The 12195-nt window shown below is 46.8% G+C and overlaps 1 protein-coding gene across 4 annotated transcripts in view; it reads left to right on the top strand.

Annotated features, from left to right (window-relative positions):
• The window catches only part of RNF144A (ring finger protein 144A), a 96339-nt gene extending 85055 nt beyond the window's left edge, over window positions 1–11284 (top strand). For 2 of the 4 annotated variants that reach the window (XM_068165196.1, XM_068165197.1), the window contains one exon: window positions 1831–11284. In XM_068165196.1, coding sequence (XP_068021297.1) covers window positions 1831–1962 — 132 coding nt within the window. In that variant the 3' untranslated portion in view covers window positions 1963–11284. The remainder of the gene's footprint in view (window positions 1–1830) is intronic. The other 2 variants (XR_010990690.1, XM_068165198.1) reach the window with 2 other exon arrangements.
• Window positions 11285–12195: the final 911 nt, after the last annotated feature.

Below are 12195 nucleotides of genomic sequence, written 5' to 3' on the forward strand. Positions count from 1 at the left end.
CAAACCCAGAGCCAGCAAGCAAGGCAAGTCTCCATGGCCAGCAGAAGCACAAGGAAATCGCCCTGCAGCATGGCTAATTACAGATTTGCCCACTAATTAGGGCAGCACATCCAGCCCTGCCTGCAAGGACACTTTGGTTCCCCTCCTGTCTGACCCAGCCCCAGACATGAAATGTCATAGAAGCAGAGAATGGGTTGGGTTGGAAAAGCCTTCTGAGAGCATCCAGTCCAGCCAGCAACCCAACCCCACCATGGCCCCCAAACCCTGGCCCCAGGTGCCATGGCCACAGGCTTCTGGAACACCCCCAGGGATGGGGACTCCACCACTTCCCTGGGCAGCCTCTGCCAATCCCTGACCACTCTGGCAGCAAGGATATTGTTCCTCATCTCCAACCTTTCAGGCACCCTTTGAGGCCATTCCCTCCCCTCCTGTCACCTGATACTGGGGAGCAGAGGCCAACCCCCACCTCACTCCAACCTCCTTGCAGGGAGCTGTGGAGAGCAATGAGGTCTCCTCTCAGTCCAGTTAAAAAGTGCTTCTGGATGGATTTGGTTCACAGCCCCTGAAGACCTGATGAGCTCAGGGCTTGATGCAAGAGAACATTGCCTATGCAAAGCCTTCCTGAAGTCCTTCCTGGTGTTTGACCTGGTGTTGTGAGACCCCCAGGCTTGCAGTCCTGCTGCTGGGAAGGTTCTGGGAGTCTTCCTACCTTCTCCATGAACATTAGGGAGAAGTTCTTTGCTATGAAGGTGGTGCAACACTGCAACAGGTTGCCCAGAGTGGTGGTGGTGGAGACCCCATCCCTGGAGACATTCAGGGCCAGGCTTGCTGGGGCTCTGATCTAGTGGAGGATGTCCCTGCTGCCTGCAGGAGGGTTAGGACTGGATGAGCTTTGGAGGTCCCTTCCAACCCAAACCATTCTGTGATTCTGACTCCAAAACAGTGTTTGATTCTATTTTGGAGGCTTCTCTAGGAGAAAAAACAACACCAAAGGGAGCCCCTGAAAGTAGTACCAAGAGAGAGAATCACAGAATCATTTAATGGCTTGGCTGAGAAGGAACTTTTATAGGTCATCTAGGCCAGCTCCCCTGCACTGACCATGGTTCATTCATCTCCATTCAGAATCAGACTTGCTGTGCCCCTGAGCAGCCTGCTCTGGTTGGAGCTGTCCCTGCTGAGTGCAGGGGGGATGGACAAGATGAGCTCTGAGAGTCCCTTCCAAGCCAGCGTAGTCTGTGAGATGGATGTTGGTCTCTTCTCTCTAGTGATAAGGAAAGGGCAACAAGGTTGGGGAAGGGGCTGGAGAAGAGGGCTGGGGAGGAGCAGCTGAGGGAGCTGGAGTGGTTTAGCCTGGAGGAGAGGAGGCTGAGGGAGACCTCATTGCTCTCTGCAGCTCCCTGAGAGGTGTTTGGAACCTATGCAGGAGTGGCAGGAGGAGAGGAAATGGCCTCAGGTGGCACCAAGGGAGGTTGAGGTTGGAGATGAGAAGAACCTTGGTGCCTGAAAGGGTTCTCCAAGCCTGGCACAGGCTGCCCAGGGAGGAGGCTGAATGCCTATCCCTGGAGGGGTTGGGAAGAGGCAGGGATGTGGTGCTGAGGGCCATGGTAAGTTGTTAGTTAGAGAAGGGTTGGACTGGAGGATCTGAAAGGGCTTTTCCAACCAAACCAAATTCTCTGGTTCTTTAATTCTGTACTCCTGGGGGACAGTCCTGGCTCTGGCAAGGTCACTGACCTGTGCTGGGGTCCTTTGGAAAGTACTGGTGCTGCACTGGTGTCAGCAGACCCTAGGCAATGGCTCTCCCCAACTCCCTGCTCTTCCTTTCTCTTGCAGGTGGTAGGAATCTTTGCAGGATTTGGCCTTCTCCTCTTGGTGGCCTCCCCTTTCCTTCTCCTTGCGACACCCTTTGTCCTGTGCTGCAAGTGCAAATGCAACAAAAGAGATGATGACCCTCTGCCTACCTAAGTGGAGAGAAGATTAGACTCTTCCCATCACACACTTTGGTTTTTCTCCTTGCTGTTGATGTTTCCCTCTTGCTGTAGCCTTACTTTGCCCCCTGCTTCTTTTCATTGACACACAGCCTTGGTTCCAGGGACTGTTGGGTAGATCAATTGACAGTAGACAAGGAGGGTCATGGAAGGCAAGTTTGGTGCTAAAGAGAGGCCATGGGCCTGGGTAAGCCATCAGAGGTGAAGAGGTGACACTGCTGAGATCACTGCAAGAGGTTTCTGCTGCTCTGCTGGTGGAAGCATGCTGAGAGCCAGCAGCAAAGCAAGTTGAGGATGCCTCCAAAGCTACACTTGTGCATATCTCCTCACTGCCACATTTGGTGTCTTAATCTTCTTTGCCTTTCAGTTGCCTGCCACCTAAATCAGAGTCACCCTGGGGTGCCCTGGCCCTGTGCATCACCCTTCAGTTCCCTTCAAGCCACCCCAGTGTCCTTCTCAGTCCCTGTTTTTCCCAAGTAGAACAGACTTCATAAGGTGCATATAGGCCACCCTATGCCTTTGGGAAGGCTTAGAGGGATAGAGTTGGTTCTGCTGCCTTCCAGCTTGGGACATCTGAGAAGAAATGGAGCTGGTGGGAAGCTGTGAGCTTGAGTGGTGACCCCAAACCTGCCACCTCAGCAAGGGTCACTCCAAAATGCTTCTGTGGGATTGATTACCTCTGCTGGCTTGGTTGGGGCTTGGTTGGGCTTGGGGTTTTGGTCTGAATTGTTAACTTTTGTTGCTGTTTTTTAGGGTTCTGCTACATTTAGAGGGCTATGTAACTTCTAATCCAGGTATCTTCATCTCTTTTTCTAGAGTTAGCTAGAGCTAGGATCCTATTTAAACCAAAAGTGTAAATAGCTGTGCTGTTGGACTAAGGAAATGTTTTGGACCTTCAAGATAGCTTCTTCTGTCCTTAGAACCATGGAATGGTTAGAAGCAACCTTTAACAGGCCAACCATTCTCTGACTCTGCCAAGGCTGGGGCTGAACCATGGCCCTCAGCACCACACCTCTGCCTCTCTCAGACACCTCCAGGGATGGGGATTCAGCCACCTCCCTGGGCAGCCTGTGCCAGGCTTGGAGAACCCTTCCAGTCAAGGAGTTTCTTCTCATCTCCAACCTAAACCTCCCCTGGGACAACTTGAGGCCATTTCCTCTCCTCCTATCACTTGGTAATATTGAGAAGAGACCAACATCCAGGGATGGAGATTAAACCACTTTCAGGGACAAAGATTCACTCCCCTCCAGGGGTGAGGATTCAACAACCTCCAGGGGTGAGGATTCAGCCACTTCCCTGGGCAGCCTCTTCCAGTCTTTGAGAAGCCTTTCAGTCAGCAAGTTTCTTCTCATCCTCCAGGGAAAGAGCATCCACAGCCTCTCTGGGCAGCCTGTTCCAGAGTCTCACCAGCCTCATACTGAAGAACTTCTTCCTGAGACCATAGCTGATGTCCTGATGTGCAGAGAACAAGTCAAAAGCAGTGAACAACTCTCTTGTCCATGGAGCTGGTGGGGAGAGGTCTTGGTAGATGAGGAAGCAGCTGAAGTGCTTTGGGTATTAAATGGTGATGGTGTGAGAGTCTAATAAGTTTGTCTCTCTCTATGTGAGTCAACAAAGATAAAGTGATAGCAGAGCCACTGGAAAGAAGGTGGAAAGAATCCTGTCCACCAATCCTGGATGCAAATCAGCTTGTGATTGCATCGTGATAACACGAGACTACAACAATAGGACCCAAGGACCCAGCCATCACACCTTTAGGGCAAGATAATCTCCACCTGTTTCCTGAGCCTTGTCTGGATGGAGATGGGGTAGACAGAGATTCCCCCCCCTCCAGCCAGGATCTTGCCCAAACACACAGATTTCCTGCCACTGGAATTCCTGAGGGACAATATTTGAATACATACCTATGACTTAGAGAATGACACACAAGAGACTCAGTAAGTTTCTTGTATTATGCTTCTATTCTGGCGCACCTGACACAGGTAGAATCATTTCAAAAGACCTGTGTGTCTTCAGAGAGTTTTGGGCAAACTTTTATACAAAAAGTTATCTGTCTATAATGGCAGAGGTCCAGATGCTTCCTATCTATACAAAGCTTATCTAGCTAAAAAGAGCAGAAGTATACATATCATGCAGGTGTCCTTTATCTTATACAAAAGATCATCTTGTCCAAGACTAACAGAAGTGAATCACTGAAAAATACTGCTATTCCTTATCTATCCAAAGGCTGTCTGCCAACCCCTCTCCCCCTCCCTGCATTCCAGCATTTCAGCTAACAAGCAGAAAATTCTTATCAACTCTGTTATTCTGTTAATGAGACTTTTCTGTTCATCAATTCCCCCCTTTCTTACAGCCAACAGTATATTCCTATACTATATTTTCGTAAAAGAATGTCCTGTATCCTGCTCATGCCTGAGTTTATAATTTTTATACTTCTGGTAGGATTCTACACCACTCTTTCCAGTACACATCATTATCTTATTCAAAACTAACAGTAGTATTATCCAACAGTTAGGGAGATTAGCTTACAAAGCCAATTCTTGACTAACATTTCAGTACCTATTTCCTTCCCATCCCTCAATAGTATCAACCAACAAACAAATCACAATTATCGATACAACTTGAGCTTCAGGGGTCCCTGGGATTCAAGTTTCCATTCTTTTGCTGAAGTCTTCTTGACTCTGGTGTGGTGAATCCAAGCAGCTTGTTCCTTGATTTTGATGGCTGTGAAGGATGTCATAAACACCTGATATGGTCCGGTCCACTTGGGCTCCAGAGGGTTCTCTGAAAGAGATCTGACATAGACATAATCTCAGGTTCCACATCATGAACTGGTCTGTCTAACCCTCTCACATTGGTTCCAATCACCTGTTTGTTAACAATGCTCAGGTTCTTATAAATTTGCTGAACATACTTGTTCAACATTTCCTCTCTAAATTGCCCTGGTTCAGAAGGGTCCATAGTTCCTACTACATAAGGTCTTCCAAACAGGATTTCAAATGGGCTCAACCCTTCCTTTATTCTTTGCTTAGTTCGAATTCGCAACAGGGCAATTGGTAATGCTTGTGGCCAAGGAAGGTTTGCTTCCTGTCCAATTTTTACTATCTGGTTTTTGATTAAATGGTTCATTTTCTCCACTTGCCCACTCGAATGTGGATTGTAGGGGGTGTGGAGTTGCCAATCAATCCCTAAACTTTTGCTCACCTGTTGTACCACCTTGGCCACAAAATGAGGTCCCCTGTCTGAGGAAATAGCAGCAGGTACCCCAAAACGAGGTATTATTTCTTGTAACACTGCCTTAGTAACCTCCCGTGCTTTGTTTGTGCGACAGGGAAATGCTTCTGGCCAACCAGAGAAGGTGTCAGTGAGTACCAACAGGTACCAGTATCCCCCCTTTCTTGGGAGCTCAATAAAATCAATTTGCCATTGTTGTCCTGGATAATTTCCGTTGCTAATTTGTCCCAGTCTAACTCCTCTTCTTACTTTGGGGTTAGCCTTAAGACACACCTCACATTGCCGGGTTACCTGTTCGACCGTGGTGTATAACTTCCATGCTATACACTCCTGAACCAATTTTCGATACAGGGCTTCTGTTCCCCAATGAGTCTTTGCATGTTCCATCTGAACAAAAGCCCAGAGAAGGTTCGTGGGAATGATTAATTTCCCATCCAGTGTCCTGGCCCAGCCCTTTCCTGTCCTATTCCCCAAAAGGTCTTTAATTAATTTCTGATCCTCTGTGCTATACACAGGTTCTGGCTCTTTTTGCTCAATTGACAGTTTACCATCTGGGATCAAAACAAACTCTGACACCTTTCTCCCCTCCCTGGCCACCCTTTTAGCTGTTTCATCTGCCAGTCTGTTGCCTCTTTCTTGACCAGTATTCCCTTTTTGGTGTGCTTTGCAGTGCATTATGGCTACTTTGCTTGGCTTCTGCACTGCTTCTAGCAGCCTCAGTATTTCTTCTGCATGTTTAATACCTTTTCCTTGAGATGTCAACAGTCCTCTTTCTTTCCAAATGGCTCCATGGGCATGTACCACCCCAAAGGCATACTTGGAGTCAGTCCATATGTTTGCACTTTTCCCTTGAGAAAGCTCAAGAGCTCTGGTGAGTGCTATTATCTCTGCCTTTTGAGCAGAGGTGTTACTTGGTAGGGCTTCTGCCTCGATTACCTCTTCTCCTGTAGTTACAGCGTACCCAGCTTTTCTTTCTCCCTGGATCACAAAACTGCTTCCATCAGTGTACCAGTTATGGTCTGCCTTTTCTAGGGGTTCTTCCTTCAGGTCAGGTCTGCTGGAATAAGTGGCCTCAATTGTTTCCAAACAATCGTGAATAACTGGTTCTCCATCACCACCCTGGAGGAAAGAGGCTGGATTGACAAAGTTAGCAACTTTAATTCCTACATCATCCTGCTCCACTAGGATGGCTTGGTATTTAAGAAATCGTTGTGGAGACAGCCAGTGTCCTCCCTTGGCTTCTAGAACAGCAGAGATGGTGTGTGATACTAGGACTGTGATCTTCTGCCCCATTGTGAACTTTCGAGACTCTTGAATATTAATTGCAACTGCTGCCACAGCCCTCAGGCATCCTGGCCATCCTTTGCTTACCTCATCCAGTTGTTTAGAGAGGTATGCCACCGCCCTTCGGTAGGGTCCTAAAGTTTGTGCTAGGACTCCGAGTGCTATCCCTTGGCTTTCATGGGAATACAATAAAAAAGGTTTAGTGACATCAGGTAGGCCTAGTGCTGGTGCCCTCATCAATTCCTTCTTTAAGGTACGGAAAGCTTGTTCAGCTTCTCCATTCCATTGCAAGTCCTTATCAGTCTCTTTCAATAATTCATAGAGGGGTTTCACAAGCAGGCCATAATTATAAATCCACAACCGGTACCACCCTGTCATTCCCAAAGAGGTTCGGAGTGCCTTTACTGTGTTTGGAAGTGGAATAGAACAGATGGCCTCCTTTCTTTCAGGGCCCAGCACTCGTTGTCCTGCTGTTAATTCATATCCCAAGTAGATTACTTGCTGCTGTACTATTTGGGCCTTCTGTGGGGAAACTCGGTACCCATTAAGTCCCAGGAAATTCAGCATACTCACAGTCCAGCTTTCACATTCCGCTCTGATCTGAGTGGCCAGCAGGATGTCATCTACATACTGTAGCAGAGCTCCGTTGCCTTCTGGCCTGTTCCACTTTTCTAATTCTTTTGCGAGCTGATTTCCAAATAGAGTAGGGCTGTTCTTAAATCCTTGGGGCAAGACTGTCCAAGTTAATTGACACTTTCGGTTAGTTTCTGGGTTCTCCCATTCAAAGGCAAACAGTGGCTGGCTCTCAGGGGCCAGGGGTAAACAGAAAAAGGCATCCTTTAGATCCAAGACGGTAAACCATTCTAATTCTGTTCTCAATTGAGTCAAGAGGGTATATGGGTTTGCCACCACAGGATGGATATCCTTTGTTATTTTATTTATAGCCCTTAGGTCCTGCACTAACCCATACCCTCCAGCTGCTTTCCTTACAGGTAAAATTGGAGTATTGTAAGCTGATTCACACTCTGTTAGCAGCCCATACTTTAAGAATTTTTCTACAATAGGCAAAACTCCTTCCCTATCTTCTTTCCTTAAATGATATTGTTTTAATCTAACAGGTTGAGCTCCAGGCTTAAGATCTATTATCACAGGTAGGGCATTTTTGGCCCTTCCAGGCTGCTCAGTGTCCCAAACCCCAGGATATACTTGATCTTTTATGCTTTCTCTTATTCCGTTTTTCTCTTGTTGAGGGCTCATTAATGCAAGACTTAAAACCTCAATCAACTGTTCCTCCCTTACTCTGAATTCTACCTTCCCCTTATTAAATTTAATTTCAGCTCCCAATGCTTCCAACAAATCCCTCCCCAGCAATGACTTTGGGGCATTTGGCATATATAAGAATTTATGTAAGCCCCAAGTTTTACCATATTTACATTTAAGAGGTTTAAAAAAAATATGCCTTCTCAGTTTGACCTGTAGCCCCTACCACAGAAACATAGCTGTCATCCAGAGGCAGCAGTGCTTGATTTAAGACTGAAAAGGTTGCTCCTGTGTCAACTAGGAATTCCAGTTTATTTTCTTGTTCCCCTAGCTTCATTATAACCAGAGGATCTGCTAGGGTATTTATAGTCTCCTCCGGTCCTCCCTAATCATCCTCTTCTAGTTGTGCCTGTATTCTGTTTTTCTTTTTCCTCTCTGGACATTCTCTTTTCCAGTGTCCCTTCTTTCTGCAAATCGCACACTGATCCTTTTCCAACCGCACTCTATTAGTCCCTTTAGTCTCCTTACTTTCCTGCAACGCTGCTACCAACATTCTCTTCTCTTTTCTCCTACTTTCTTCTTCCCTGTTAAAAAATACTCTCCATGCTACATCCAAAAGTGCCTCTAAATCCCTTCCCTGCGGGGGTGACAACTTTTGCAGCTTCTTTCTGATATCACTAGCAGATTGGCCAATAAATAGGGATACCAGTTGTTGTATACCTACTTCTGATCCGGGGTCAAGAGAGGTGTTTTTCCTCATTACTTCCCTCAGCTTATCTAAGAATTCTGAGGGTGATTCACCAGGTCCTTGTCTGACTGAGTATAACACAGACCAGTTAATTGCTTTCGGAATGGCTTTTTCTATTCCCCTGGCTACAAACTCCCGGTATTCCTCCAATCTAGTCCTTTGCAGCACATTGTATTCCATTCCGGATTTTGGAGTGGAAATACATCTCCAATGTTTGCCCCCCCTCCCCGGGTTTGAATTCTTTCTGTTGCAAGCTCCAATCCATGTTTTTTCAATTAATTGTTTCTCTGTTTCAGTCATTTGTTCTAATAATAACTGAATATCGTCCCAGTCTGGATTGTGCTGCCTAACCATGAATCGAAAATGTGTAGCTGTCCCTGTGGGATCGTTACGATCATTTTTAGCCTTTTCTCTCCAACTATCCAAATCATGACTTGTAAAAGGCACCTTAATCCAGACTGGGTCCCCCTCAGGCCCTACTGCTTGTCGCAGGGGGGCTTGAATGAGTACCTGGGAAGCCGGGGCATTTGCTTGCTGTCCCCGGGTCCTTCTTGCCACTGGGCTTCCCTGAGCATAGCTCTGGGAACTGACTCCAGTATCACTCTCTGAATTGCTGCCACTCCCAAAACTTCCTACATTATTTTCCGAACTCTCTGTCACTACCTCTTGCAATTTTCCTGGAGATTGATAAAATTTCAGGCAGGTCTTTTATTTCCTCAAGTTTAAGACACCTCTGCCCTATGCTACACGCAGAGCAACACCTTTTCAACTGTGTCTGCCTCTTATTCTTGGCCTTGTTTTCTTTTTCAAGGGCCAAAACCATTGGATCAGAGGGAGCTCTAACACCACAGTCCCTTTGAAACTCCGGATGCTCTCGGAGATAGAAAAACATATCAGCATATATTGTCTCATCCCATTTCTTTTCTCTTCTTCAAAACAACATCAATTGCAGTAAAGTATCATACTCCAGACTCCCATGTACAGGCCATTTCTCTCCACCATCTAATTTATATAATGGCCACCACCGGGTACAAAATTTAATTAGAGTCTTTTGATTTGTTGACCCTCCTGGGGGGCCTCCAATTTTCCCCCAGTGGGCAAGTATACAACCAAGTGGGCTATGTCTTGGGATCTCACTACTTTGTCTCCCATTTTACACAATACAACACAGTACTTTCTTTTTACAGCACACAGAACACAAAACAAATACAAATACAACTACAACAATAATGACCGGTCCTTAGCACACAGTTATTGGCCACACACACTCAGCCACACATTCAAAACCTCTAGTACTTTATGTTCTTTAGGGACCCTCTTGGCCCCTCGCACACTTAAACGATACTTATAATTCTCTTTGGGACCCCCCTGGTCCCACACTACAAACAATGTTCATGATACCTAAACAATGCCTATAGTTACCTTTGGGACCCCCCTGGTCCCACACTACAAACAATGTTCACAATATATAAACAATGCTTATAGTTACCTTTGGGACCCCCTTGGTCCCAACCCAAGAGCTCTTTTACCTAGGGGTGCAATAAATGCCTCTCTCCCGCGCAGGGCGTCCCCTCGCGACTTACGGAGCTACCCCTTTCATAGAAGCATACCTTCTCTGTGCTGGCAGTCTTGTCTGTTCCTGCAGCGATCTGATGAGCAGCGGAGCTCTCCTCGAGAATTTCTCGGCGGGCCCTGAGAGGTCTGGCTCCTCAGCAGGTCCTGCAGCCAAACAGAGTCGTCCTGCCGCGGTCGCCAAATTGACTTAGAGAATGACACACAAGAGACTCAGTAAGTTTCTTGTATTATGCTTCTATTCTGGCGCGCCTGACACAGGTAGAATAATTTCAAAAGACCTGTGTGTCTTCAGAGAGTTTTGGGCAAACTTTTATACAAAAAGTTATCTGTCTATAATGGCAGAGGTCCAGATGCTTCCTATCTATACAAAGCTTATCTAGCTAAAAAGAGCAGAAGTATACATATCATGCAGGTGTCCTTTATCTTATACAAAAGATCATCTTGTCCAAGACTAACAGAAGTGAATCACTGAAAAATACTGCTATTCCTTATCTATCCAAAGGCTGTCTGCCAACCCCTCTCCCCCTCCCTGCATTCCAGCATTTCAGCTAACAAGCAGAAAATTCTTATCAACTCTGTTATTCTGTTAATGAGACTTTTCTGTTCATCACCTAAGGACTAAAAACTGTATAAAAGACTGGAGCAACTACTGGTTTGTAGAAAGAAACAGAGGAGAGAAACAGAGGAGAAAAACGGGGAGAAAAACGGAGATGAAGGAAAACACAGGAGACGGGCCAGGCCGCTGAGAAGAGAAAGCCGGGACGATGCTGCTCCGGAGAAAAGAAGCTGCCCGGAGGACCACAGCTCCAGCCAAATCCTCAGCACCCCTTCTCTTACAGACCCAGGCTGCCCAGAGGAGCCTCAGCACCGTTCCTGTATCAACCCAACATCTCCCCAGAGGACCACAGCTGTTCTCCAGCAAAAGCCTCACCACGGTTTCTCTACAAACCCAACATCTCCTGCAGCACCTTTCCTCCACAGACTTTAACTGTCTTGGGGGGGATGAGGGGTGTGGTAATATGATTCCTTTCCTCTTCTCTCTCTCTTCCCTCTCTCCCTCTCTCTTTTCTCCCTCTCCCTTCTTATGTCCACTTTATAATTCCTTTCCTCTTCTATCTCTCGTCCCTCTCTCTCTCTTTTCTCCCTCTCCCTTCTTATGTCCACTTTATTTATCTAATAAATAGTCTAGCTGTTGATACTTTGGCCTCGTTTGTGCCTTTAATTTCACAACACAGGAATATTTAAAAGAACTGTGTCTCCGGACCGAGACATCTAATGTCTCCGGACCTTGACAGATGGGCAGGAAAATAAAGCTGTGGTGTATTTATTTTGTGACTAAAAGTGGTGGGCTTCATCTTTTTGCTCTGTAGAAAGCAATGTGTTTAAGCCAAGCTCTTTTCATCCCAGTAGGGTGCAGCATGCACCAGGCTGTGTGCATGCATCAAGCTTTGGCCAGCAGACTTTGTGCATCAAGCTTTGGGCATGTAGCAGGCTTTGGGCATTGAGCTTTGGATGTGCAGCAGGCTTTGGGAATGCATCAAGCTTTGGGCATGCATCAAGCTTTGGGCATGCATCAGGCTTTGTGCATTGAGCTTTAGGTATGTATCAGGCTTTGGGCATGCATCAGACATTGCCCATGAGGCTTTGGGCACGCATCAGGCCTTGGGCATGCATCAGGCTTTGTGCATTGAGCTTTGGGCATGCATCAGGCCTTGGGCATCCATCAGGCCTCGGGCATCCATCAGGCCTCATGTATGCATCCAGCTTTGTCCCACAGGCCTTGGGCATGCAGTAGGCTTTGTGCATTGAGCTTTGTGCATGCATCAGCCCTTGGGCATGCAGCAGGCTTTGTGCATTGAGCTTTGTGCATGCATCAGCCCTTGGGCATGCAGTAGGCTTTGTGCATTGAGCTTTGTGCATGCATCAGCCCTTGGGCATGCAGTAGGCTTTGTGCATTGAGCTTTGTGCATGCATCAGCCCTTGAACATCCATCAGGCCTCATGTATGCATCCAGATTTGCCCCTCAGGCCTTGTGCATGCAGCAGGCTTTGTGTTGCTGGTTTTGATTTTCTCCAAGCTCAAATCTGTGCTTTCCACATCCATAACCTA

Source organism: Melanerpes formicivorus, unplaced genomic scaffold, assembly GCF_026170545.1.
Source record: "Melanerpes formicivorus ecotype bairdi unplaced genomic scaffold, bMelFor1.0.p_v2 SCAF_86, whole genome shotgun sequence".
In the NCBI taxonomy this organism is placed as follows: Eukaryota; Metazoa; Chordata; class Aves; order Piciformes; family Picidae; genus Melanerpes; species Melanerpes formicivorus.